The sequence below is a fragment of the Canis lupus genome, chromosome 13, assembly GCF_011100685.1.
Source record: "Canis lupus familiaris isolate Mischka breed German Shepherd chromosome 13, alternate assembly UU_Cfam_GSD_1.0, whole genome shotgun sequence".
NCBI lineage: Eukaryota > Metazoa > Chordata > Mammalia > Carnivora > Canidae > Canis > Canis lupus.
Genome location: NC_049234.1, coordinates 46,656,771 through 46,684,625, shown reverse-complemented (window position 1 = coordinate 46,684,625; position 27,855 = coordinate 46,656,771). Strand labels below are relative to the sequence as shown.

The following is a 27,855-nucleotide window of genomic DNA, read 5'->3' as shown; positions in this document are numbered from 1 at the left end:
ATTGAGGAATTAAGTAACTTGTCCAAAATCATGCAGCTCGTAAATGGTAGTCAGGATTTGAATGTTGGCAGCTTACTCCAAAGCCTATGTTCATGACCCATCTCATATATGTTACTATAGAAAATGTTTGAGAAGCCTTGTCCTGGACAGTATAGATGCTGCTGCTAGGTTGTCCAGAAGCTAGCAGCTTTAAAGACTAAACACACTTGTTGGGCCCTGGTGCTGCTCTAGTGTTCAGAAAAGTGACTTATTCTTCCCTCAATCTGATTTTCCACCCCCAAAAAATTATCAACTACTATCTTCATCTTAGTGTTCAGTGGATACTGTTTAAAATAAACGTAAGTGTGAGAAATGATTGAGAAGCCTTTCAAGGCTCTGATTAGATGGCTAGTGTTAGATCCAGGCTAGTATAGTTTCAAGTCCTGGCTTAATTACTTAAGGATCACGACCTGAGCCAAAGGCAGACGCTCATGCACTGAGCCACCCAAAGGTAGATGCCTTTGCATTGAGCCTTTTGAGGGTTTTCTCATTTGTGAACAGGGTTAGATAATGACCTTAAATTACTGTTGGAAGGATACAAAATCATTCATTCATTCATTGAATATATAACTAATACAGTGGGTAAGATTAAAGAGTGACAGGGTTTCCATTTTAGTTGGGGAAGGCCTTTCTGAGGATGTGACATTTTAGCAGAGATGGAAAGAAGAGAGGAAGCAGGCCATAAAGCTGTCTTGGTGTAGAACATACAGTCCGAGCGGCAGGTGCAAAGGATTTGAGGTGGGAATATGTTTGACAGGTTCGAGGAACAGTAGGAGGCCGGTGTGGGTCCCTTCAGCTTGCCTTGGGAGGAGATGAAGTTGCAGAGATAGGCAGAGGCCATGTACCGTAGGGCAAAGTAAGGACTATATAAAAGCCAAAGTATGATCAGAACCTTGGGGAGTTCTGAGCTGTGATGTTACATGATCAGACTTGTGTTACATGGAATCCTACATGGAAGGAGGCAGAGGATTGAGGTAGATCCTCAATGTATGGGAGCTGCAACTACTATCTAGGTTGGGTAACAAGCATGACTGGTTAGTTACGAAGTCTTAGCTCTGCCTCTTTCTAGTCATAAGTCCTTGAGCCACTGTCTAACATATAGGTCTCAGTCTCGTGATCTATAAAATAAAGATACCCAACAGGGTTGTTGAGAAGATAATATAAGTTAACACAGCTAGCTCCTAAAACAGTGCCTGGTATATAGTGGGCACCGGAAAATAAATGTTTCTTAATTTTATTAATCAATGGTATGCATTTGAAATTACTTAAGTTTTAGGGTAGCCCCTGTGGCTCAGCGGTTTAGGGCTGCCTTCCGGGCGTGATTCTGGGCGTGATCCTGGAGACCTGGGATCAAGTCCCACATCGGGCTCCCTGCATGGAGCCTGCTTCTCCCTCTGCCTGTGTCTCTGCCTCTTTCTCTCTCTGTCTGTCATGAATAAATAAATAAAATCTTAAAAAAAAAGAAATTACTTAAGTTTTATTACTTCAAATATGTTTTCTCTCTAAGATTAAGAGTGTACATACGAGAGTGATTTGCCGTACACATAACTCAGAAGAATCCTTTTACCTGACCTCTCACCTGCCACTAAAGGAAATGAGAGTTGGTTAGAATTGACCATTTGTCAGGAACTCTGTTCTGTCATACTTGAAAAAAAAATAAGAAGCAGCAGAATAAGTGAGATTCCTCCTAACTGGTCCTGCAAGATAGCTCCATGTTTTGGTTACCTGGGGAAGGTGTGAAGAATGATGCAGATGATACCTATAATCGATAAATGTTTCTTGAGCGACTTTCACATGCAGGTTCTGTGCTAGGTGATAGTGACATAAAGCTTCCCTACTCATGTCCTGGGGACGGGAAGCCTTGGCTCAGCTGAAGCTGATTAAAAATGTAGACTCTCAGGCCTCTTTGCAGACTTAAAATCAGAACCTGTACTTTAACAACATCTCTAGGTGATTTAAATGAATAATAAAGTTTGAGAAGCGCTGATGTAAAGAGCAATCAAGGCTCTTGTCCATGAGGAATGAAGCAGAGTTAAATGAAGCACGAAGTTCAGCAAATTAAAGTATGAATGATAAATGCCTTCATAGGGTTTAGGTACAAAATTCTCCTTTAAGGGGTGGCCGTTACTAGACCAGTGGTTCTCAACCCGGTTTCACATTTGCACCACTCCAGAAAGCCTGGTTCTTAAAAAATGGGTCTGGGCAGAGACTAGTATCAGCATTCTTTTAAAAGGTCCCCACATGTGCAAAAATGTAAAAAGGAGCATAGGTGGTTCTGGGAATTCCTTTTAGATCATTTTTTTATTAGGGTTTAAGGTGCATAAAGGTTGGGATGAAATAGGGATTGGCAAGGGATGAGGAAGGGTGATGGAGATAATGAGGAAGGAAGTTGGGGCCATGTTTCAAAAGCCTTAAATTTCATGCTCAGTGAGGAGTCATAATAAATTTTTAGGCAGGCAAACTGCATGCATACATTTCCTGTTGAATGAGTTCTCTGGTGGGCAATGTGGTGGATAGATTTATTGATTCCAAAGTGGGAACTGAGAGATGAGTCAGACTCCGATGGGATGGGTTTGTTGCTGTTGTTTTACTTGCTTCCCCCGCCCCAGTCCAGTTTATTAAAGCATAATTTACATATAGTAACATTTATCATTTTTAGCACAAAATTTTGTCAAACAACATATAGTTGTGAAACCAAAACCCATAATCAAGACATTGTGGAGATCAATCAGAAGGCTATTATAATATCTAGGTGGGAAATGATGTGAGTTTAAAACTTTTGGTGGGAATGCAAGCTGGAACAGCCACTCTGGAAAATGGTATGGAAGTTCTTCAAGAAGTTAAAAATAGAACTACCTTATGACCCAGTAATCACACTACTAGATATTTACCACAATGGTACAAATGTAGTGATCTGAAGGGGCACCTGCACCCCAGTGTTCATAGCAACAGTGTTCACAATAGCCAAACTGTGGAAAGAGCCCAGATGTCCATCGAGAGATGAATGGATAAAGAAAATGTGGTAGATATATACAATGGAATATTACTCAGCCATCAGAAAGGATGAATACTTCGCATTTACATGGACACGGGTGGAACTGGAGGATATTATACTGAGTGAAGAATGCTGATTGTATTTTGATAGGGATTGCATTAAATTTGTGGATTGCTTTGGGTAGTACAGGTATTTTACCAATAATTGTTCTTCCAATCCATAAACATAGAATGTTTTTCCATTTCTTTGTGTCTTCTTCAATTTCCTTTGCAAGTGTCCTGTAGTTTTCAGAGTATAGATCTTTTACCTCTTTGATTAGATTTACAACTAGATATCTTATGATTTTTGGTAGAATTGTAAATGGGATTGATTTCTTGACTTCTCTTTCTGCTGCTTCATTATTAGTGTATACGAATGCAACAGGCTTCTGTACATTGATTTTGTATCCCGCAGCTTCGCCGAATTAGCAAAATTAGCAATTTTTTTTGGTGAAGTCTTTTGGGTTTTCTACAGCGTATCATATCATCTGCAGATAGTGAAGTTTGACTTCTTTCTTGGTGATTTGGATGCATTTTATTTCTTTTCTTTTCTTTTTTTTTTTAAATCTATGATAGTCACACACACAGAGAGGCAAAGACACAGGCAGAGGGAGAAGCAGGCTCCATGCACCGGGAGCCCGACGTGGGATTCGATCCCAGGTCTCCAGGATCGCGCCCTGGGCCAAAGGCAGGCGCCAAACCGCTGCGCCAACCAGGGATCCCATGCATTTTATTTCTTTTTGTTATCTGATTGATGAAGCTAGGACTTCCAGTACTGTGTTAAGTACTAATGAGAGTGGACATCCCTGTCTTATTCCTGATTGTAGAGAAAAAGCTCTCGGTTTTTCCTCATTGAGGATATTATTAGTATGGGTCTTTTTTATATGGCCTTTATGATGTTGAGGTATGTGCCCTCTATCCCTACTTTGTTGAGGGATTTGAATGGATGCTGTATTTTGTCAAATGCTTTTTCTGTGTCTTTTGAGAGGATCATATGGTTCTTGTCCTTTCTTTTATTAACGTGGTGCATCACATTGATTGATTTGTAAATTTTAAGCCATTCCTGCAACCCAGGAATAAATCCCACTTGATTGTGGTGAATATAACTCTTTTAATGTATTGTTGGATTCCATTTGTTACTTTGTTGAGTATTTTTGCATCCATGTTCATCAAGGCTATTGGCTTGTAATTGTCTTGTTTAGTAGGGTCTTTGTCTGGTTTTGAAATCAGGGTAATGCTGGCCTCATAGAATGAGTTTGGAAGTTTTCTTTCCATTTCTATTTTTTGGAACTGTTTGAGAAGAATAGGTATTAACTTTTCTTTAAATGTCTGATAGAATTCCCCTGGGAAGCCATCTGGGCTGGACTTTTGTTTGTTGGGAAATTTTTGATTACTGATTCAATTTTTTTGCTGGTTATGGGTAATGTTCAAATTTTCTATTTCTTCCTGTTTCAGTTTTGGCAATTTGTAAGTTTCTAAGAATTTACCTATTTTTTTCAGATGCCCAGATTATTTGTTGGCATATACTTTTTCATAATATTCTCCAGTAATTGTTTGTATTTCTGTGGTGCTGGTTGTGATTTCTCCCCTTTCATTCATGACTTTGTTTAGGTCCTTTCTCTTTTATTTTTGATAAGTCTGGTGAAGGGTTAATAAGTTTTATTAATTCTTCCAAAGAATCAGCTCTTAGTTTCATTGAGCTGTTCTATTGTTTTTTGCTTGTTTCTATTTTCTTTCTTTCTTCTTTCTTTCTTTCTTTCTTTCTTTCTTTCTTTCTTTCTTTCTCTTTCTTTTCTTTTTTTCTTTCTTTCTTTCTTTCTTTCTTTCTTTCTTTCTTTCTTTCTTTCTTTTCTTTTTTTTTTTTTAAAGATTTTGTTTATTTATTCATGATACACACACACACACACACACACACACACAGAGAAATAGAGAGGCAGAGACAGGCAGAGGAAGAGGCAGGTTCCGTGCTGGGAGCCCGATGTGGGACTCAATCCTGGGACTGCAGGACCCTGCCCTGGGCCAAAGGCAGGCGCTAAACTGCTGAGCCACCCAGGGATCCCCTATATCATTTATTTCTGCTGTAATCTTTATTATTTCTCTTCTTATGGTGGCGTTTGCCTTTATTTGTTGTTCCTCTTTTAGCCCTTCTTGTGTAAGATTAGGCTGTGTATTTGAGACTTTTCTTGATTCTTGAGATAGGCCTGTATTACTATACACTTCCTTCTTAGGACTGCCTTTGCTGCATTCCAAAGGTTTTGGGCTGTCATGTTTTCATTTTCATTTGCTTATGTATTTTTTAAAAATTTCTTCTTTAATTTCCTGGTTAACCCATTCATTCTTCAGTAGGATATTCTTTAACTCCATCTATTTGTGGTCTTTCCAATTTTTTCTTTTTTTTTTTTTGTGGTTGACATCAAGTTTCATAGTGTTGCGGTCTAAGAGTACATGTGGTATAATCTCAATCTTTTCGTACTTGTTGAAGCCTGATTTGTGACCCAGTATGTGATCTACTCTGCAGATTGTTCCATGTATACTCAAAAAGAATGTATGTTCTGGTGCTTTAGAATGAAATGTTCTGTGTATATCTGTTAGATCCATTTGGTTCAGTGTGTCATTCAAAGCCATTATTTCCTTGTTGATCTTCTGCTTAGATGATCTGTCTGTTGCTGTAAGTGAAGTGCTAAAGTCCCCTACTATTGTTGTATTATTACCAAATATATATTTATATATTTGAGGTATAGATTAGTTCTTGTTGGATAGACTCTTTAATTATGATATAGTGTCCTTTTTCATCTCTTGTAACAGTCTTTGGTTTAAAATCTGTTTTTTCTGGTATGACTATGGCTACTCTGTCTTTCTTTTGATGTATGTTAGCATGATAGATGATTCTCCATCTTCTAACTTTCAATTTACAGGTGTGTTTAGGTCTAAAATGAGCCTCTTGTAGGCAGCATATTGATGGGTCTTTTTTTCTTTTTAATCCATTCTGATACCCTCTGTCTTTAGATTGGAGCATTTAGTCCATTTACATTCAGAGTGATTATTAATAGATCTGAATTTAGTGCCATTGTGTTACCTGTAAAGTTGATGATTCTGGTGTTCTTTGTTCCTTTTTCTGGTCTTTGTTGCTTTTGTTTTTTCTTTCCCATTCAAAGAGTACCCTTTGATATTTTTTACAGGGCTAGTTTAGTGGTCATGAACGCCTTTTGTTTTTGTCTGGGAAACTCTTTATTTTTCCTTCTATTCTGAATGATAGCCTTGCTGGATAGAGTATCCTTGGTTGCACATTTTTCCCATTCAGCACATTGAATATATCATGTCACTGCCTTCTGGCCTGCCAAGTTCTGTGGAAAGAACTGCTGTTAACCTGATTCATATTCCCTTGTAGGTCAAGGACATTTTTCCCTTGCTGTTTTCAGGATTTTTCTTTGTGTATTTTGTAAGTTTTAATAAGATATATCTTGGTGTTGGCTGGCCTTTGTTGATTCTTATGGGAGTTCTCTTTTGCCTCTTGGATTTTGATGTCTGTTTCCTTCCCCAAATTAGGGAAGTTTTCAGCTATAATTTGCTCAAATTAACCTTCTACCCCCTTTCCTTTGCTTCTCCTTCTGGGACTTTTATGATATGAATGTTATTATGCTTTATGGAGTCACTGAGTTCCCTAAGTCTACATTTGTGAACCAATACTTTTTCTTTTCCCTCTTGTTTTCAGCTTCATTATATTTCATAATTTTATCTTCTATAATACTGATTTGTCCCTCTACTTCATACATCCATGTGTCATTATATCTAGTCAGTTTTGCATCTTGGTTTTAGCATTTTTTGTTTCAGCCTGCCTAGTTTTTAATTTTTTTAAAATCTCTACAGTAAGGGATTCTCTAGTGTCTTTTATGTTTTTTTCAAGTCCAGCTAGCATCCTTGTGATTGTTGTTTTAAAATCTGTTTTTAATTATATCTGTTTTGGTTAGATCCCTGGCCATGACCTCTTATTGTTCTTTCTTTTGGGGTGAAGTCCTCCATCTTATCATTTTTTCTGGGTCAGTGTGTGTGTGTGTGTGTGTGTGTGTGTGTGTTAGGAAAGCCTGTTATAGTTCCTGTTCCTGAGAGTAATGGCTATATTAAGAGGAGGTCCTTTACTGTCCAGGGCCTGGTGCTTCAGGAAATTTTTAAAAAAATTTTATTTATTTATTCATGAGACACACACAGAGAGGGAGAGAGAGGCAGAGACACAGGCAGAGGGAGAAGCAGGCTCCATGCAGGGAGCCCGACAAGGGACTCGATCCCGGGTCTCCAGGATCATGTCCTGGGCTGAAGGCAGGCGCCAAACCGCTGAGCCACCCAGGGATCCCCAGGAAGTGTTTCAAATGTATACTCTGCTGTTGTGTTTTGATTGCCTTTACCCTCAGGTCAGTCCTCTGAAGAGTTTCTCCTTGCCTGCAGTGGGGAGTGTTTGGACCTTGTCCTGTGTGTGGCATTTTAGCCAGGTGTGCTTTGATCTGTTTGTTAAAATAAGCCTGATCCTATTTCTACTAGAGCTCAAGCTCTAGCACCCTGTCATCAGTGGACTTGGTTTGTGCAGGGGGTTTGTGCTGGCCTTCTGGGGATGGGCATGCTCCGCTGGTTCTCAGGCTGACTTGCCCTAGGAAAGATGCACCTGCAGAGCGCAGGAGGTGGGGGCCTGGTGTCAGTGGCTCCAGCCTCCACTGGGCACACTGTGTTGCTCACTGAGGTAAGTCAGTGCTGATGGGGGTGGAGGAGATGCACAACTCTCTCATTCCCTGAGCAGGGAGTTCATGCCCACCGCTATTCAGGAAGCCCTCACAAAAGAGCAAATAATCTCCCCTCTTATGCCCTTGGCTTCTGTCAGTTACCTGACTTTATCCTGCCTGTGTCTGGGCTGTCTGTCTGCTAGGCAGCACTCCTGTGCTTTATTTCAGGCATGTTGCTGGATTTCCAAACTCCAAATTTTAGAGACCCACTGCTGTGTGGCCCTGGGCTGATCTTCTGATCTTCTTGCCATGCTGCGGGTAGTGCTGGTTTGTCCCAGGAAAAGCAGTCACATGATCACACAGGGGCTCAGAGTTTATGGTAAAGTGCAGCAAAAAGCCTGCACTAAGCTTTGCTGCCTTCAGGAGGTGTTTCTGATTCTGTGCTACTAAATGGGGCAGGTGTTTGGCACCCGCCAGCTCTTTTGTCCCCTGAGAAGTCATGCTACCTCTCCCAAATGGCTCCAAGAAGGGGAACCTTCTCTTTCAGTGCGACCCAGGGGATCCTCAAAGCACATTGTCTGCTCCCAGGTGGCCTTTGCCCTCCTTCCCCATGGGAGCACCGTGATGCCCACCAGCCTCCACTTGGCAGTGGCTCCGACTGCTTAAACTTCAGACTTTGAGCTCCACTGCTTGTAAAAACTTGTGATAATCAGTTGCTCTAGTTTTCTCAGTCAGTGGTTTTGGGGAAGTATTTCTTCTGTGCAATCTCCTGCACAATGCTTTCTATTTCTCTCTCTTGCTCTTGCTCTCTCTTCACTTCATGATCAAGGATCCCTCCTCTCCATAGCACCCATGAGTCTTTTCTCTCCAGAATCACATCTCTGTAACTCGTATCTTCTACATTGTGACTTTTCTCCCTCCAGTCCTGCAGTTTGTTCTCTCAGCATTCTGATCAATTTCTTGGGTGTTTGAATGATTTGGGTCCCCTACTGCTCTGCCATCTTAACTCCTATCCTTTTTTTCTATCATCTATCTATCTATCTATCTATCTATCTATCTATCTATCTAACTAACTAACTATATATACATATAATTTTAGTTCCAGTATACTTACTATATGATATTGAGGGTTCCAAGATTCTTGCTGCTCATGTTATTCTATATGAGTAGGGGCAAGTGAAGATTTTACCTGCCTTATGATAATACTAGCATATACCTTCACATATAATCCACAAAGTAATGGAGGATTGGTGTTTTTCTCATGCTGTTAACTAAACAACTTTAGCTCTTGAAGTAATTGACTTAGGATTTCAAATCTTGAGGTTCAAAGATATTTAGGTGTCATTTGGACCAACTCTGAGTTTTAGCTTGGTAAAATAGCACCACATTTAATGAATTTATGTCAGATCACATGATGAACTAGTGGAGGACAGGACCACTAAGACCCATGTCTCCAGTTTCTTTTTCCTATACCCCTCTTGGAAAAGATGACATTGGGAAATAAACCATTCTCTGGCCATACTAGACCACATTGCTGTTGGCCAAAATAACTGAGTTCTGGTTGACTCCCACTCTTGAGTCTTCAAATAATATTTTAAAATTTCTGTAATAAAGGAAAAATTAAGCTCTCTGAAAATTTGACTGTGATACAAATTTCAGCATTTTATTCATTTCATAAAATAATCTGAAGTTATGAAATTGAGAGACCCAGAATTCTTAGTCTATGTTTGAGTCATATAAATGGCACTAATTAATTTAAAAATGAATATTAAACCCTTTACCCTTTAAAAAAACCCTCTAAAGCCAGAGATAGGAGAAACTGTATTCAGAAGAGCAAGACACTTAGTTGAAAGCCCATACCTGCTTAATCTGTCATTATCAAACATGTTAACTATACATATCCTTTTGATTAAATCTAAGAAGTTGAATAATTGTGTTCATGAAAATTTAGCATTTTGTTAATTCTTTGATATAGTAATAGAAACAGTTCCTGATGGAATGTTAAATTATTTTTCCAGTTAGGTAAGTCTCATATACTCCTTCTAGAAGATATTGGGAGAAAATGAAGTTTTTGTAGAGTTTATATCAACCAAAATATCCTACTATCCAAAGATAACCCTTGTTAAAATGTTGGGATATTTGTGTGTGTGTGTGTGTGTGTGTGTGTGTGTGTAACATTTTTTATTCCTATTACAATAGGAATGTATGTTCATCATAGAGAGTTTAGAGGCTATAAATAATTAGAAGAAAATGGAAACCACAATTTGAGAACTGCTTCAATAAATATACCATAATGAGAAAAAAATTATTTCTCTACCTTTGAATATTTAGGTTATTAGTACATAATATTTTAAGCATATGAATAATACTTTGGATATATAGAAATAGCTCTCAGGTTTTAAACCTGATAAGAAAAAATAAGTATGCTGTGTTTTGACTTCTAATATTTGGAGAGTTTCAGGATTGGAATAATCAACAATTTGCAGAGGGTTTAATGAACTTAAGAAGGACCCCTGAGTTTGACATAGGGGTAGGAGTGAGAAGCAGCCAGACTATAGGGGCTGAAGAAGTTAGGGAAGAATGGTAGCACATATAGACCACTTATGTGTACCATGTGTCAACAAATAGCAGTCGAAAAATGAGAATAGCTTGGAGCAGGGTTCTGATTTTAGGTACCAAGTTCAAAGAAACATTATTTTGGTGATGAATGTATATTTATGAAAATTTTTAGTGAGTGATGAGAGAACTGATGGAGAAATAAATTCATGATGCTATGAGGTAATCCTAGTATCTCCATTCCAGGCTTAGTTTAAGTCACTTGGGGACTTCTGACCCGCATTTGGATCATAGGACACTTATAGTCACTAGGCTTTCATTCAGCAAGTATTTAAAGAGCTGCTCGTTAAGTCTGAGTGCCGAGAAGACAACCATAAACCTTAGACAGCAGAACTAAGATGTGGTTCCTTCCAGGCCTAATAAATCAATCTTCTACTGGTGGTATGAGAACTCTTTCCTCTTTACCATTAGAAGTCATCTTGGGTCTATCTTAAGTCACTTTCATGGGCCCTGATTTTGTTGTTGTTGTTAATAGTGTGGTTTTGGTGATTTCTGCCTTTTGAGTTTGAATTCTTGCTCTGTACTTACAAGTTATGTAATCCTGAGTAAGTTACTTAAACTGAATCTTCTACTCTGTAAATAATCATAATAATACCTATTTAGAGCTGTGAGAATTACGTGGATAATAAATGTACAGTATGAACCTTAATACATGGTTTCAATAAAATGTTGGTTATTGTGGTGGTGGTGACAAGGATTCCTTGGGTGCCTGATTTGGTGCTTTCTACTTAGTTCTGTCCAGTTAATGTGATATAGCAAAAATGAGAGATAGACATCAGGAAACAAAAGGTTGATTGATTTGGAGTGGATGGGATCAGAACAAGATGCACCAAGTCCCATCCATTGTTGGAAAGAGGTCTCCCAAGCGAGTGATGGTTTTTGGAAAGATAACATGGTTTCATGGAAAAAATATTACACTGTCACTAGTCTTGAATTTCAGTTCGAGGTCCCAAGTCATTTGTTATTAAAAGAGTTAATACATGTGAAGTACCTAGAACAGTGCCTGTTATGCAGAAAGTACTCCGTTAATGTTTCTGTTGTTACAAACTGTTATTCATTCATTCATTTGTTCGTTAGTTCATTCATTCATTCATTTATTTTTCCCATAATCTAACAAATATGTAGTGAGAGCCTACTAGCTGCCAAGCTGCCTACTAGATGTGCTGAGTACAGGGGGAATTAAATGAACAGTTGCTATTTTGAAGATAAGATTCTAGCAGAGGGGAGATCTGCTATTCTTGGTCAGGTCTCTAAGCCCTTCTGGGTCTTAACGTCTTCATCAGTAAAATAAAGTTTGGCTGTAAAATCTTACAATAGGATCATCTGATGACACTATTTTCCTGACTAAATATATGCTAATTACCTATTTATATATTAAAATTTATTGATACCTACCATGTATAGGTACTGTGCTAGGTGATAGGAATATAGTAGTAACCAGAGCAGACATTGCATATGCCTTCATGGAGCATTAAGTTCAATGCACAAGGTACAGACTGGTTGACTAGGTAATCGTGATCTTGATTAGTGTTAAAGAGAGAAAAATGTGGGGATCCCTGAGTGGCTCAGGGGGCTCAGCGGTTTAGCGCTGCCTTCAGCCCAGGGCATGATCCTGGAGATCTCGGATCGTTCCACGTCGGGCTCCCTGCATGGAGCCTGCTTCTCCCTCTGCCTGTGTCTCTGCTTCTCTCTTTCTCTGTGTGTCTCTCATGAGTAAATAAATAAAATATTTAAAATATTTAAAAATATTTAAAATAAACGAGGGAAAAATGCTCAGCTTGTGTTACAGATTTATGTAATAGAAGCAATATATATATATATAAATATATATATATTACTTTTGATAGAAGGGCCATTATAAAACATTAATCTATATTTTTTCCCTCCTATTTTGTGAATTTAAATTTTCTTGTCTGCTTAAACAGGAGCAGCTGGGCATCATGGAGACAACTTGGTAGAGAAGATTATTTCAGTGCTTCCCCAGCTTCCAGGCCACACCAACGATGTGATGGTTAACATGGTGGAACTTACAGCACTCCAGAATGAGGAGAAAAATCAAAGTATGATTGCACCAGGCTGTCTTGCACAATCCAAGTAAGATATACAGCTTTTTTCTTTTTTCTCTCTCATCCTTCTCCCTCTTCCCTTTCCTTTTTCTCTGAGGCCAACTGTTTCTGTAAGGAAGGAAATGTTGAAGAGTTGGTGTGGTTGAGAAATTCACAGTGGATAACATTTAGAAAAGAAGCATCTTTCCCTGCTAACTTTGAAATAACTATATCCGTTAAACAACAATAAGCCAAAAAAGTATGGAGGTGTCATTTATAGAAGTGTCATTTTGATGTAACATAAGTTTGTTCTGAGAATTGGATAAGTGAGTCAATTTATATGTCTCCATCCCACACATGGTTTCACATGGAATCGAGTCCAGGCTTACTCAATTTCTTTTTCCCAGTGGGCTTTTTCACATGATTAAATAATTGCCCACAAAGCTATGAAACAGTGCCATGTTTCTGCATGTAAACAATATGCTCTGGGACATCAATGAGAGAAGTTTTTATTTCTGCGTGTATGTTTCACATGCTTAGAGAAGTCAGTAAAAGAAGATGATATACTTTATGTTTATGCAGAGTTTCAACAATAGAACATTTCTCCAGAGACATGACAATAAGCTAATAATAGTTACCTCCTCTACTTTGTCCTTCATCAATAATTCTTTTTTTTTTTAAGATTTTATTTATTCATGAGAGATACAGAGAGAGAGGGAGAGAGAGAGAGAGAGAGAGAGAGAGAGGCAGAGGCACAGACAGAGGGAGAAACAGGCCCCATGCAGGGAGCCCGATGGACTTGATCCCAGGACTCTGGGATCACGCCGCGGGCTGAAGGCAGGCGCTAAACAGTTGAGCCACCCAGGGATCCCCCTTTCATCAATAATTCTTATGAGAAAAAAAAGTATTGGTGAAAAAGTATCTATTTCCCTTATCTCTGTTGTTAGTTTTTAAACAAAACAGGACTTTTTGTATTATAGTTTCAAATCTAACTGGTAACAGATATATTTGGAATTTCCTATCATATCTGGAATTGATTTTCAGCTCTTAAAGTTTTCAGCTCTTTTTTTTTTTTTAAAGGTAGTTTATACCATTTATTGAGTGCCCGGAGTGTATGGGCCAGCGTGGGATGAAAATGAGAAGTTCTGTACCCTGTCTTTTCTGTATACGTATGCACACAATAAAAACATAGGCCATGAGCTCACTTTAGTAGCACATATACTAAAACATAGACCTGTGGGCTTGCAGCTATACAAATTTGAAAGTTAATTGTGACTAGAAATATTTTTAGCTCTTCAGAGGGCCATTCAAAAGTTACTTATCAAGGATTTACCATGAGTCTTCTCTGGAGTAAGTGATTTGAAGGACATAGGAAAATATCAAGTATCATTTCTGCCTTCAGCAATGACTTTTCTTGTTTGGGCAGTGCTTTGTACACACTGTTCAATGAAAAAACAACAGAAATGACATGAACTCAAGACTCAAGTGTCTGTTACAGATTATAAATCCTACAAAGTGTCAGATCAACAAGGTCTCTGTAGATCAATGTAGTCCTTGTGGAAGTGTTGATGCTTGACTTGATTATGTCTTGAAGAGAAAGAGAAGGCCTAACATGAACATAGGTATGGAAACAAGAATGGTCAGGGCCTGATATGATGGGGTGTGAGGAAGAAAGACAGCCTCGCTGAACCACCAGTGCTATCATCACATTTCTTAGAACTTAACCACATGCCAAGCGTACTTCCAGGTACTTTATATTTGGGAAGTCATTTAAATTTTCTGATAACCTAATGTGGCAGGTGTAGTGTTTCCCCCACTTACCAGTAAGGAAACTGAGCCAAAGAGACTTTAAGTAGCATGGTTAGCAGGAGGTAGAGCTAGGACTTGAGCCCAGAACGTTAGGCTGCAGAGCTACATTCTTGATTTCCTTGCTATATATGCAAAGGCCAGATAGGAGGTAGGCTCATGAGGAAATTTAAAGAGACAGAGACAAAAAAACGAAGTTGCTTGATGATTTAATTTTGAGAGTCCTATTCATTCAACATAGCAGTTACATTGACAACATCAATCAATTTTGGCCAATTTCAGCAAAAAGGAACTTATTAAAGGAATTGGATAGCTAACACAATCAAGGGAAGAAATTTTTTCTCTTTCTCTCTCTTTTTTTTTTTTTTTGAGTAAGCACTCCGAATCTGGAACACAGTTCCAGGGGTATAGAAATTAGGAATATCTTGATATCAGAAAGGCTGAATTTTGATGGTTTTCTGTCATGAGTCATTCTGTTTAAACTTCAGATTCTAAGGGAAAATGTGAGATTGGCCTCTCTTGGGCCTCGTGCCCACCCTCTGCCCAATGGCGGGTGGGAGCAGTTCCTACTGAGAATTGTGCCAAGATTGTATGGGATGGTGGAGATGTCTACTCCTTAAAGGAAAACAGAAACATTTATCAAAAGAAGGGGGGGAAGGGCTGCTGGACAGGCAGATGCCCTTTAATAATAATAGGAGACACTTGTATAGGACTTACCTTGTAACAGGCATTGTTTTGATCATTTTATACATGGTGGCTTATTTAATTTCACCTCTCTGTGAGGTGGGTTCTAGTACCATCCCCTTTTATAGAAGAGGAAAGAGATTGACATGCCTATTGTGCCACACACACACACAAGTGAGCCCCAGCAGTCTGGCTCTAATGTCAGTGCTTACCATTACTCTGTGCTGCCTCCTCAGAAGCCTAAGATAATTACCAAAAAACCAAGTGAGCACCCCAGAGAAGTTTGCAAGAAGAGAGAAGAGTTGAATCCAGCATTAATGAGCAGGGACGAAGAAAATTCCAACAAGTGTAGAAAGACAAATGTAAAGAATCTCTTAGATCTACAGGTTATATTGCGATGATGACTAATTTATTTAACCTTGACTTTTCAGCACTCATTCTACCCTAAGCTTAGTCCAAGGCTTGAACCAAACCAACCTTAGAATCTCATTTCCCTTGCCATTGGTAACTTTAGAAATGAGAAGGTGACGAGAAAGTCTTTTTAGGGCTCCTTGATCAGGTTTCTTTGCTTCTGAAGAGACTCAAGAAAGAGACATGCTTTCCCCTCTTCCTCATCCTCCTCCCCAACGTGCAGGACTCTGATGTAGGTCTTGAAACTGCCGAGGCAATCTGCTTACAACCTGAAGTTGAAGCTGACACATGGAAGGTGGCATGGCCACAGGTGCCACAGAGGAGAGCAATGATGGGATACTGTGTCTAGGCCTCATATTATGTAGGAGAGAACAGTTCCTTATTGTTTAAGCCAAATGAAGTCTCTGTTTTCTAGTACTTGCAACCAAAGACATCCTAACTTATATATTTTCTGTACCTCATTATTTCATATATAAAACGAGGGCATTTGCCTAAATGACTTCTAAGGCTCTTGTTTTTTTTTTTAATATTTATTTATTTATTCATGATAGAGAGAGAGAGAGAGAGAGAGGCAGAGACACAGGGAGAATGCCAGGAGCCCGACGCGGGACTCAATCCTGGGACTCCAGGATCGCGCCCTGGGCCAAAAGCAGGAGCTAAACCGCTGAGTCACCCAGGGATCCCCTCTTGGTTTTTAAAATAAAAATTCTTCCTGAGTCCTTGCTGTAACTCAGCTCTGCTTCTGAGTATCTACAACTAAGTTCATTCATATATATATGTATGTATATATACATATATTATACACACACACACACACCAGACTTTATTTTCATCGGGTGCCTTTTTCTTTCATTTAACTGTGAATGAGTATTGTCATGGAATATGAGCTTTGAGAGCCATCCAGGTGTGAGGGTGTGGTCATAAATGTCAAAGGCAGTGATGAGTTCTAAAAGGATCTGAATAAAGAAGAAAGCTCTCATGAGAGCAAGTTTGGTGACACAGTAGGACTAGGAATCAGATTGCAGAAGGTAAAGAGATAAGTGGTGAAAAAGTGACAAGCAAATAAAGGTTTCAAGCAATAAATAGAAAAATTAGGAAGTTTCTTTATAATTGCTTATAATACTGAGAGAATTGTGCTAATCAATTTCTCTGGAAAAGAGGAATTGAAATAGATTACAGCTTTTGTAGTATAAACTATACTTCCATCAAGGTAATAACCACTACTACCTCCTACACCACTCCTAAACTCCTCAGGGAAAGGAGTGTAAGAATAAAAAAGTTAGTACTAAAATGAAAACAGATGGGTGCTTGGCACTAAACAATGTGCCTGCTGGGATAATCTTTAGAAAGCAAGTCTCTAACTATGATATAATCTTTGATAACCAAAATTTACTGCTAATAGAATTTTTACAAAAGACTGTTTATAATCCTAGCAATTAAAGTTACTGCCCATGCAAATGAGAAATTGATAACTTAAATGCATCATAACTTGGCTTTCCAGGCCTTGTCCATTGGAGGCTTCCTGCGCCACCCAGGGATCCCACAAAATTATTTTTTAATTCCAGGGCACATTTCTTTTCCACTATATCACGACTCTGATCCATGCTTATTTGAATGAATGTACAAATAAACCAGTACAAACCAGTAAATTCAGAAATAGTGGGTATCCTAGTTTATAAAAAGAAACATTTAAGACCAGTTTTCTTGTTAGTTTTTATTTTGGAGGTGGGGATGTCTGTTTCCTAGACCATACAGAAATAAATGAAGTAGATCTTATAGAAAAGAGACAAATGCCACAGTGGTTTCAACCTAAACAATGATGAACTGATTTGTTGTTAACTTTTACAATGTCAGGTAACCTGATAATGATGCATATCAAAGTCACTAACTAGACCCTTAAAGTAAAAAATTGTTTAATCACCCCTTAATAGTCACACATTTTTTTCCTATTTCCTTGGTTTCTAAATACCAATTAAATATTATTATTATTAGAGACAACATTTTCAGAGGGAATAAAGGGTGATTTTTCCTAGCGCAGAGCCAGAGGTACTAGTCTGATTTTAAATTTACCTATGGGTAGAATGACTGAACTTGGGTGTGAACATTATGTAGGGAATGTTTAATGTTGAGGTTGAGGTAGAGACCTTGCTACTGATACAGGCTATGGACATTTCCTCAGCCTGTACCAAAAAATAAATGATATTAAAAAAGAACAACAATAACTTTTTGGGATGCCTTGCTGGCTCAGTTGTAGAACATCCAACTCTTGATCTCAGTGTTGTAAATTCAAGCCCCACACTGGCCGTAGAGCTTACTTTAAAAACGCACAAACGGGGCACCTGGGTGACTCATGGTTGAGCATCTGCCTTTGGCTCAGGGCGTGATCCCAGGGTCCTGGGATCGAGTTCCGCATTGGGCCCCCCCATAGGGCGCCTGCTTCTCCCTCTGCCTGTGTCTCTGCCTCATGAATAAATAAATAAACGCTTGAAAAAAAAGCCACATTTATTAAAAACACACATACACACACAAACAAAAAAACCCAAGAAGCTGTTCAAGTAAACGTTACCAATTGAGTAGGAGGAAGGCCTGCCTCTTTTCAGCGTACCCCTTGCTATATTTAACTTTTTTTGGAATTCTAAAGATCAGCTTGTCTCAGTTACAGGTTTTGAAAAAATTTAATGAATAATTTGTGGATGGTGGGGTGAAATAAAGTAGGGTTCATTTCTGAAAATGAAGGGATAAAGGGATCTTCTAAATAGTTAAATAATTTAATATGCCAGAGATGTTTAAGTTATTTTTTTGATAAATAATTATGTTTAATAGTTATTTTTTAGACTTATTTTTTAAAATGTATATTAAAAAAAGAAAGTTTGAAGGTAGAAATTCATTTTCTATAATTGCTTACATATTACAACTCTGTCATGGTATTTGTTAGTGAAGGAATAGTGCAGGCATCCCCAGAGTTTTTTTCATATTGAAAAATTTAAAGGGGCCTGTGGTCTCTATGTTGTGAGAACACTGAACTCTGGGTCATTGTGGCTTTGGGATCCATAATTTAAATGGAAACTATGGCCCCTTTAGAAAATAAAAATTCTCTGAGGTCAGCTAAAACAGAGAAGGAGGAATGGGAAAGACTCATTACATTTGAATGACAAGTTGATGTTTACTGCCAATCAGTCAGCAAGTCCCAACATCTAACTCCTCATGAGTTAACCAACCACAGCCTCTATTGGGGTGCTTCTAGATCTTAGGTTATGCAGACTAGAGTATATTCAGTAGCATGGCAGGACTTTCCTATACTCTGGCTACAGCTTCTCCCCTCTAGTGCCTGCTGATATTCCTGCCTGAGGGCCCCTTTCCTTTCTTTTCTTTTACTTCTGCCTTCTAATAACCATGTCACCCTGGGATAGTGACTGGTGGTAGGGTGGGTGGAATCAACAGGGTAGGAGTAGTTGCCCTTCCTCTAGGAAGAAGAAAATAAGAAGAATGAGATGGCTTTAGCAATAAAGAGGCATTTTGGGGGTTCAAGGCAGGAGAGGTCTGATATCCAGGAAGTTCATTTGGGCGAAAATTCAGGAAGCTCATCATAGATTAAAAATATGGAAGCAAACCTTCCAAGCATGTAAATGTATGTTGCAATTTATTCACAATTATTTGTTAATTGACTACTGTGTGATAGGCACTTGGTGAAGACAAGATCTCTGACATCATGGAATTTTTTTCTAACATGGGAGACAAGTGGACAAACAAGTGGATGTATAGTGTCAGGAATAAACGCTATAAAGCAAATAAAGGAAGGTAAGGGAATCAAGAGTGACTAAGGATTTCGGGTGGTGAGGGGTATGGAGGAGATAGAAAAGGTCTTTCTAAGATGTCTTTTTTTTTTGTTAAAAGATTTTATTTATTTATATTTTTTGTGGAATAACTTTTCATTTTTTATTTTATTTATTTATTTTTGTATATTTTTTTATTGGAGTTCAATTTGCCAACATATAGCATTAACACCCAGTGTCATGCCGTCAAGAGAGACTTTATTTATTCATGAGAGACACAGGGAAATTTAATGACAGAGACACAGGCGGAGGGAGAAGCACGTCCCATGCAGGGAGCCTGATGAGGTACTCGATCCCAGGACCCCGGGATCACGACCTGAGCTGAAGGCAGATGCTCAGCCCCTGAGCCACCCAGGTGTCCCTCTAAGATGCCTTTCAAACAGAGACTTCAGGGAAGTAAATTATAAGCCTTGTGGATATCGGAGTCTAGAACATTCTATCCTAAGGAAAGGACTAGTTCACAGATAACTTGTGGTGTTAATTTGCTTTCCCCTAATGGCCAATGATGTTGAACATCTTTTCCTGTACTTAGGTTCCATCTGCATATTCTCTTTTTTTTGACAAGTGACCAAGGTACTATATTTTCATCTCTATATTTCTGTAAAGCCTATCATATTACATATAATTAATTCACAGATATAGTTTTTTTCTTTCCAAGTTTTTATTTCAATTCCAGTTAATTAACATGCAGTATTTTAGTTTCAGGTGTAAAATTTAGTGATTCATCACTTAATATAAACCACCCAGAGGTCATCGCAGTGACTACCCTCCTTATGACCCATTACCTATTTAACCATCCCCCATTCTCCTCTACAGCAACCCTCAGTTTTTTCTCTATAATTAAAAGTCTGTTTTTTGGTTTGTCTCTTTTTTCACCCCTACATTCATTTGTTTTGTTTCTTATATTCCACATATGAGTAAAATCATATGGTGTTTTGTCTTTCTCTGAATGAATTATTTTGCTTAGCATAATACTCTATAGCTCTGTCCATATCATTACAAATGGTGAGAGTTCATTCTTTTTTGATGGCTGAGTAATATTCCACTGTGTGTGAAAATATATGTGTGTGTGTGTGTATATATATATATATACACACCACATTTTCTTTATCCATTCATCAGTCAATGGACATTTGGGCTCCTACCACAATTTGGCTATTGTTGATAATGCTGCTGTGAACATCGGGGTGCATGTATCCCTTTGAATTAGTATTTCTGTGATAATATTTGCTGCTGGTTTTTTGTATATGGCCTTTATTATGTTGAGGTATGTTCCTTCTAATCTTACTTTTTTAAGGGCTTTTATCATGAGTGGATGTTGTACTTTTTGTCAAATGTGTTTTCTGTATCTATTGAAAGGATCATATGTTTCTTATCCTTTTATTAACGAGGTGCATCATATTGATTGATTTGTGAATATTGAACTAGCTTTGCAGCTTAGGAGTAAATCCCACCTGGTTGTGGTGAATGATTTTTTCAGTGTATTGTTGGATTCGATTTGTTAGTATTTTATTGAGAGTTTTTGCATCTATGTTCATCAGGGATATTGGCCTGTAATTCTTTTTTTTTTTTTTTAAGATTTTATTTATTTATTCATGAGAGACAGAGAGAGAGAGAGAGGCAGAGACATAGGAAGAGGGAGAAGCAGGCCCCATGCAGGGAGCCCGATGTGGGACTTGATCCCGGGGCTCCAGGATCATGCCCTGGGCCGAAGGTGGTGCTAAACCACTGAGCCACCAGAGCTGCCCCGTAATTCTTTTTTTTTTTTTTTTTCTTTTAGTGGAGTCTTTGGTTTTGGAATCAGAGTAATGCTGGCCTCATAGAATGAGTCAAGAAGCTTTTATTTCTATTTTTTTTTTTTTTTGGAGCAATTTGTGAAGAATAGGTATTAACTTTTCCTTTAAATGTACAGTAGAGGGCAGCCCGGGTGGCTCAGTGGTTTAGCATCGCCTTCAGCCCAGGGCGTGCGTGATCCTGTAGACTGGGATCGAGTCCTGCGTTGGGCTCCCTGTATGGAACCTGCTGTTCCCTCTGCCTGTGTCTCTGCCTCTCTCTCTCTCTCTCTCTCTCTGTCTCTCAGAATAAATAAATAAAATCTTAAAAAAAAATAAATGTACAGTAGAATTCACCTGTAGCCATCTGCCCTTGGACTTTATTTATTGGGAGATTTTTGATTACTGTTTCAATTTCTTTGTTGGTTATTAGTCTGTTCAAGTTTTCTATTTCTTCCTGTTTTAGTTTTGGTGGCTTATATGTTTTCAGGAATTTACCCATTTCTCCAGGTTGTCCAATTTGTTGGTATATAGCTTTTCATAATATTCACTTATAATTGTTTGTATTATTACGGTGTTGGTTGTTATTTCTGCTCCCTCATTTGTGACTTTATATGTTTGGGTCCTTCCTCTCTTCTTTCTGAAAAGTCTGGGGAAGAGTTTATCAATTTTATTAATCTTTTCAGAAAACCAGCTCCTGGTTTCATGCATCTGTTCTATTGTTTTTTTAGGTTCTACTTTATTTATTTCTGCTCTAATATTTATTATTTCCCTTCTTCTCCTGTCTTTAAGCTTTGTTTCTCATTCTTTTTCTAGCTCTTCTAGGTGTAAGTTGAGGTTGTTTGAGATTTTTCTTGTTTCTTAAGGAGCCTGTATTGCTATGTACTTTCCTATTAGGACTGCAAAGGTTTTGGTCTGTTGTGTTTTCATTTTCATATGTTTCCATGTATTTTTTAATTTCTTCCTTGATTTCCTGGTTGACCCATTCATTCTTTGATAACATGTTGTTTAACCTCCATGTATTTGTGATCTTTCCAAATTTTTTCTTGTGGGTGACTTTAAGTTTCATAGCATTGTGATCAGAGTATGTGTGGTATGAGCTCAATCTTTTTGTACTTGTTGAGGCCTCTCCCAGTATGTGATCTGTTCTGGAGAATGTTCTATGTGTGCTTGAAAAGAATGTGTATTTTGGTGCTTTCAGATGAAATGTTATGAATATATCTGTTAAGTCCATTTGTGTCATTCAAAGCCATTATTTCCTTGTCGATTTTCTGCTTAGATTATCTGTCCTTTGCTGTAATTGGAGTGTTAAAGTCCCTCACTGTTATTGTATTATCAATGAGTTTCTTTATGTTTGTTAGTATTTTATGTATTTAGGTATTTCCATGTTGGGAGTATAGATAGTACAATTGTTAGATATTGTTGGATAGTCCCCTTTTTATGACATAGTGCCTTTTTTCATCTCTTGTTACAGTGTTTAGTTTAAAATCTAGTTTGATGTAAATATTGCTACTCTGGCTTTCTTTTGACATCCATTTGCCTGATAAATGTTTCTGCATGCCCTCACTTTCAATACGCAGGTGTCTTTAGATCTAACGTGAGTCTCTTGCAGGCATCATTAGATGGGTCTTGTTTCTTTGTAACCATTCTGACACCTTATATCTTTTGATTGGAGTGTTTAGTCCATTTACATTTAGAGTAATTATTGATAGCTATGTATTTAGTGCTATTTTATTACCTGTTTTGTCATTGTCTCTGGAGATTTTCTCTGTTCCTTTCTAGTCTTTGTTGCTTTTGATCCTTCTTTCCCATTCAAAGAATACTCTTGAATATTTCCTGCAAGGCTGGATTAGTGGTGACAAACTCCTTTAGTTTTTGTTTGTCTGGGAAACTCTTGATCTCTCCTCCTATTCTGAATGACTCTATCCCACAACCTTGTGGGATAGGGTATTTTTGGCTGTACATTTTCCCCATTCAGCGTGCTGAATATATCATGCCACTCTCTTCTGGCTTGCCAAGTTTCTGTGGATAAATCTGTAGCTAGTCTTATGGCTCTTTCCTTGTAAGTTAGGGACTTCTTTTATCTTGTTGCTTTTAGGATTTTTTTTCTTTATTATTATATTTTGGGAATTTCATTACCATATGTTTTGATGTTGGCCTTCTTTTGTTGATTTTTTAAAAAGATTTTATTTATTTATTCATGAGAGACAGAGAGAGAAGCAGGGACACAGGCAGAGGGAGAAGCAGGCTCCAATGCAGGGAGCCTGACATGGGACTCAATCCCAGGTCTCCAGGATCACACCCTGGGCTGCAGGCAGCGCTAAACTGCTGTGCCACCAGGGCTGCCCCTTTTGTTGATTTTGATGGGGGTTCTCTATGTTTCTTGGATCTGCATGTCTGTTTTCTTCCCCAAATTAGGGAAGTTTTTAACTATATATTTCCTCAAATTTTCTACCCCCTTTTCTCTCTCTTCTTCTGCAACTCCTATGATAGGAATGTTATTACATTTGATGGAGTCATTGAGTTCCCTAAGTCTATCTTGTGTTCTGTAATTCTTTATTAGTTTCCATAATTCTTTCTTCTATATTATTTGTTAAATAATGCATTACATCCAGTCTGTTTCATTTTTTTTTGTTTTTTTGTTAAAGATTTTTATTTATTTATTCATGAGAGATACAGAGAAAGAGAGAGTCAGAGACACAGGCAGAGGGAGAAGCAGGCTCCATGCAGGGAGCCTGATGCGAGACTCCATCCGGGGACTCCAGGATCACGCCCCAGGCCAAAGGCAGGCGCTAAACCGCTGAGCCACCCAGGGATCCCCTCCAGTCTGTTTTGAATCTCAGTTATTGCATTTTTCATTTCTGACTGTTTTTTTTTAACTCTTATCTCTGCAGTAAGGGCCTCCCTGAAATCTTCCATTCTTTTCTCAAGTCCAGCTATGTGCTTCTGACTATTGCTTTAAATTCTCCAACAGACATATTCCTTATATCTGTTTTGATTAGATCTCTAGCTATAACCTTATCTTGTTCTTTCATTTTGGATAAATTCCTTTGCCTTGGCTTTTTGTCTAGTCTCTGCCTTTCTCTCTGTGTTAGCAAAGCTCCTGCTCCTAAGAGTAATGGCTTTATGAAGAAGAGATTTTCTTCCTATGAAGAGTGTCCAAGGCCTGGCACTTCGAGGAGTGTCTCTGGTGTGGGTTGCATGTGCTTTCCTGTTGAATTTTGGCTACTCTATCCTTCAGGCCAGTCATCTGCAGAGCTTCTCCGTGCCTGCAGTGGGCAGTGTTTGGACTTTGACCAGAGTGTGGCGAGTTTTAACTAGGTGTGCTCTGCTCTGCTTGTTAAATGGGACCCGATTCTACTCCCACTAGAACTGAAGCCTTCAGAACTCTCTGGTCAGAAGATGTGGTGTGGGCGGAGGTTTTTGCGGTCTCCTACAGAGACCCGCTGCACTGGTTCTGAGGCACACTTGAAAAGCAGTTCCAGCAGAGTATGGGGGTTGGGTGGGGTGGGACTTAGTGTAAGCAGGTTAGGCAGCCACTATTGGTACTGCTGTTTACTGAAGTTGGTTTATGCTGAGGGATGGGGGAGGGAAATGGTGCCAGCCGGTTCCTTTTTACCCTAGAGAGGGGTCTCTGTGCTTGCTTCTTTGGGAAGCACTCCCAGAGGAACGAATAATCTCCCTTCTTTGTGTCCCAGGTGTTTTTCAGATTGTCATTTTCTGTCTTTCTCTAGGATGTTTGCCTGCCTTCTCTCCAGGAGCAGCTCAGTGCCATCTGGACTCTGTCCCAGCCAAGCCTGCTAACTTTTAAAATTCCAAACTTCAGGGACCTGATGTGGCAGGGAGCTGTGCCAGACTTCTGGTGGAGGGTCTCACTGCACTGGGACTGAGGCAGGTTTGACTGAGGACAGTCATGCCAGAGCGCAGGGATGGGGGACTTGGAGCAAGCAGGTTAGGCAGCCAGTGTTGGGGATGAGATGTCCTCAGCAGGTGTCTCTGTGCCTATGCTGAGGGTCAGAGAAGGGAAATGGTGCCCGCCAGCTCTTTTGTCCTTGAAGAGGCATCTCTGCGAACCCTACCTCCCACAGATATGTTTCAAGAATAGCAAACCGTCTTTCCCTGTACACTTTAGGCAATCCTCAGGTGGTGCGGTCTGTCTCCAGATTGTTGGCAAGCCTTCTCTCCAGGAGTAGGGCAGTGCCCTCAGGCTCTATCCCTGCAGACATCTAAACTCCAGTCTTTGAGTCCCGCTGGTGGCAAAACTCATGAAAATCAGTCCCTTTAGTTTTCTCAGCTAAAGGCTTTATGGAAACGTTCTCCTGTGTACATCCTTGTGTGCTCCACTCTCCTGCCTTCCTCCACTACCAGGACTCCCTCCCCTCTGCTGCACCCACAGTCCATTTCTCCCCCAAACCACATCTCCACACTTCCTCCCTTCCTCATTGTAGCCTCTCCTCTCCCTCTAAATGAGCAGTTTGATTTGTCCTCAAGTCAATTTCTTGGGTATTCAGAATGATTTGGTAGTTATCTAGTTGTGAGCCAGGGGTAAGACTTGCCTTCTGACCTCCTACTATGCCTCCATCTTAGCTCCCCTCCCATCTGCATATCTTCTTAAATAAAATGTCTCTTCACGTCTTTTGCCCATATGTTGTTATTGGTGTTAAGTATATGTAAGCCTTTGTCAGGTAAGTAATCTGCAAATATTTTCTTCTAGTTTGTAGCTTGTCTTTTTATCCTCTTAATAGGTCATTTCATAAAGAGAAGTTTTAAAATTTTGATGTTCAGTTTATCAATTTTTCCTGTTACAAATTGTGCTGTTGGCATGAAGTTTAAGAACTCTCCTAACCTGGGCAGCCTGGGTGCCCAGGCTTATGTCTTATAGTTAAGTCTGATTACTTTTTTAGACATTCATTATTCAAGTATAATTAACATACAGTCTTATATTAGTTTCAGATGTACAGTATAATGATTTCAACAATTCTGTAAATTATTTGGTGCTCATTATGATAAGTGTATTAATACCTTTCAGTGATTTCACCCATTCCTCTATGTACCTCTCCTGTAGCTACCACCAGTTTGTTCTCTATATTTGAATCTATTTTTTGGTTTCTCTCTCTATTTTTCTTTTTTTTTCTTAATTTTTATTTATTTATGATAGTCACAGAGAGAGAGAGAGAGAGAGAGAGAGGCAGAGACACAGGCAGACAGAGAAGCAGGCTCCATGCACCGGGAGCCCAACGTGGGATTCGATCCCGGATCTCCAGGATCGCACCCTGGGCCAAAGGCAGGCGCTAAACCGCTGCGCCACCCAGGGATCCCTATTTTCCTTTTTTTTTTTTTTAATAATAAATTTATTTTTTATTGGTGTTCAATTTGCCAACATACAGAATAACACCCAGTGCTCATCCCGTCAAGTGCCCCCCTCAGTGGGACTAACTATTTTAGTCCCAATAGTTTATTTTTGCTTTTATTTCCCTTGCCAAAGGAGATCTATCTAGAAAAATGTTTCTGTGGCTGAAGTCAAAGAGATTACTGCCTATGTTTTCTTCCAGGAATTTTATTGTGTCAGGTCTCACATTTAGGTCTTTAGTCCATTTTAGTTTATTTTTGTATATGGTGTAAAAAAGTGGTCCAGTTTTGTTCTTTTGCATGTTGCTGTCCAGTTTTCCCAGCACCATTTGTTGAAGAGACTATCTTTTTCCCATTGTATATTCTTGCTTCATTTGTCATAGATTGACCACAAAAGGAAAACAACAACAATAACAACAACAACAACACTTGACCACAAGACTGTGGGTTTATTTCTGGGTTCTCTGTTCTGTTCTGTTGATGTATATGTCTGTTTTTATGCCAGTACCATACTGTTTTGATCATTACAGCTTTGTAGTATATATTGAAATTTGGGATTGTGACATGTCTAGTTTTGTTCATTTTCTCTTTCAAGATTGCTCTGGCTATTCAGGATCTTTTGTGGTTCCATACAAATTTTAGGATTATTTGTTCTAGCTGTGTGAAAAATGCTGTTGTTATTTTGATAGGGATTACATTATATCTGTAGATTGCTTTGGGTAATATGGACGTTTTAACAATATCGGTTCTTCCAAATCCTGAACATGAGTATCTTTCCATTTGTGTTTTTAATTTCTTTTATCAGTGGTTTTTCTTTAAATAGATTTATTTATTTAATAATAACAATACTATTATTAAGAAAGTTCTGTGCCCAGTGTGGGGCTTGAACTCGTGACCCTGTGACCAAGAGTTGCATTTTCTACTGACTGAGCCAGCCAGGTACCCTTCATTCGATGTTTATAGTTTTTGGAGTACAGGTGTTTTTCCTCCTTGGTTAAGCTTATTCCCAGGTATTTTATTTTGGTGCAATTGACAATGGGATTGTTTTCTTAATTTCTTTCTGATACTTTAGTATTAGTGTGTAGAGAGGCAACTGATTTCTGTGTATTAATTTTGTATCCATGACTTTACTGAATTTATTGGTTTTAGTAATTTTTTGGTGGAGTCTTTAGGGTTTTCTATAGAGAGTATCATATCATCTGCAAATAAGGACAGTTTTACTTCCTCTGTTCCAATTTAGGTGCCTTTTATTTCTTTTAATTGTCTGACTTTTGTGGCTAAAACTTTCAGTGCCATGTTCAGTAAAAGTGCTGAGAATAGACATCCTTGTCTTGTTCTAATCTTAGGGGAAAAGCTCTCTCAGTTTTTCACCTTAGAGTACATGTTTTAGCTGTTGGTTTTTCATATAGGGCCTTTTTTATGTTGAGCTATTTTTCCTCTAAGCCTACTTTTTAAAAAATAATAAATGAATGTTGTACATTGTCAGATACTTTTTCTGTATCTATGAAATGATCATATGGTTTTTATCTTTTCCCTTGTTAGTGTGATAGTGATTGAT

The 27,855-nt window shown here is 38.7% G+C and overlaps 1 protein-coding gene across 6 annotated transcripts in view; it reads left to right on the top strand.

The window, feature by feature from the left end:
- SCFD2 (sec1 family domain containing 2) overlaps positions 1–27,855 on the top strand; it is a 413,820-nt gene that overhangs the window by 6,015 nt on the left and 379,950 nt on the right. For all 6 annotated transcript variants that reach the window (XR_005369014.1, XR_005369016.1, XR_005369015.1 and 3 more), the window contains exon 2: positions 12,323–12,491. Coding sequence is in view for 3 of the 6 variants with exons in the window: in XM_038556084.1 (XP_038412012.1) it covers positions 12,323–12,491 (169 nt within the window). In the remaining 3 variants the exon portion in view is untranslated. The remainder of the gene's footprint in view (positions 1–12,322; positions 12,492–27,855) is intronic.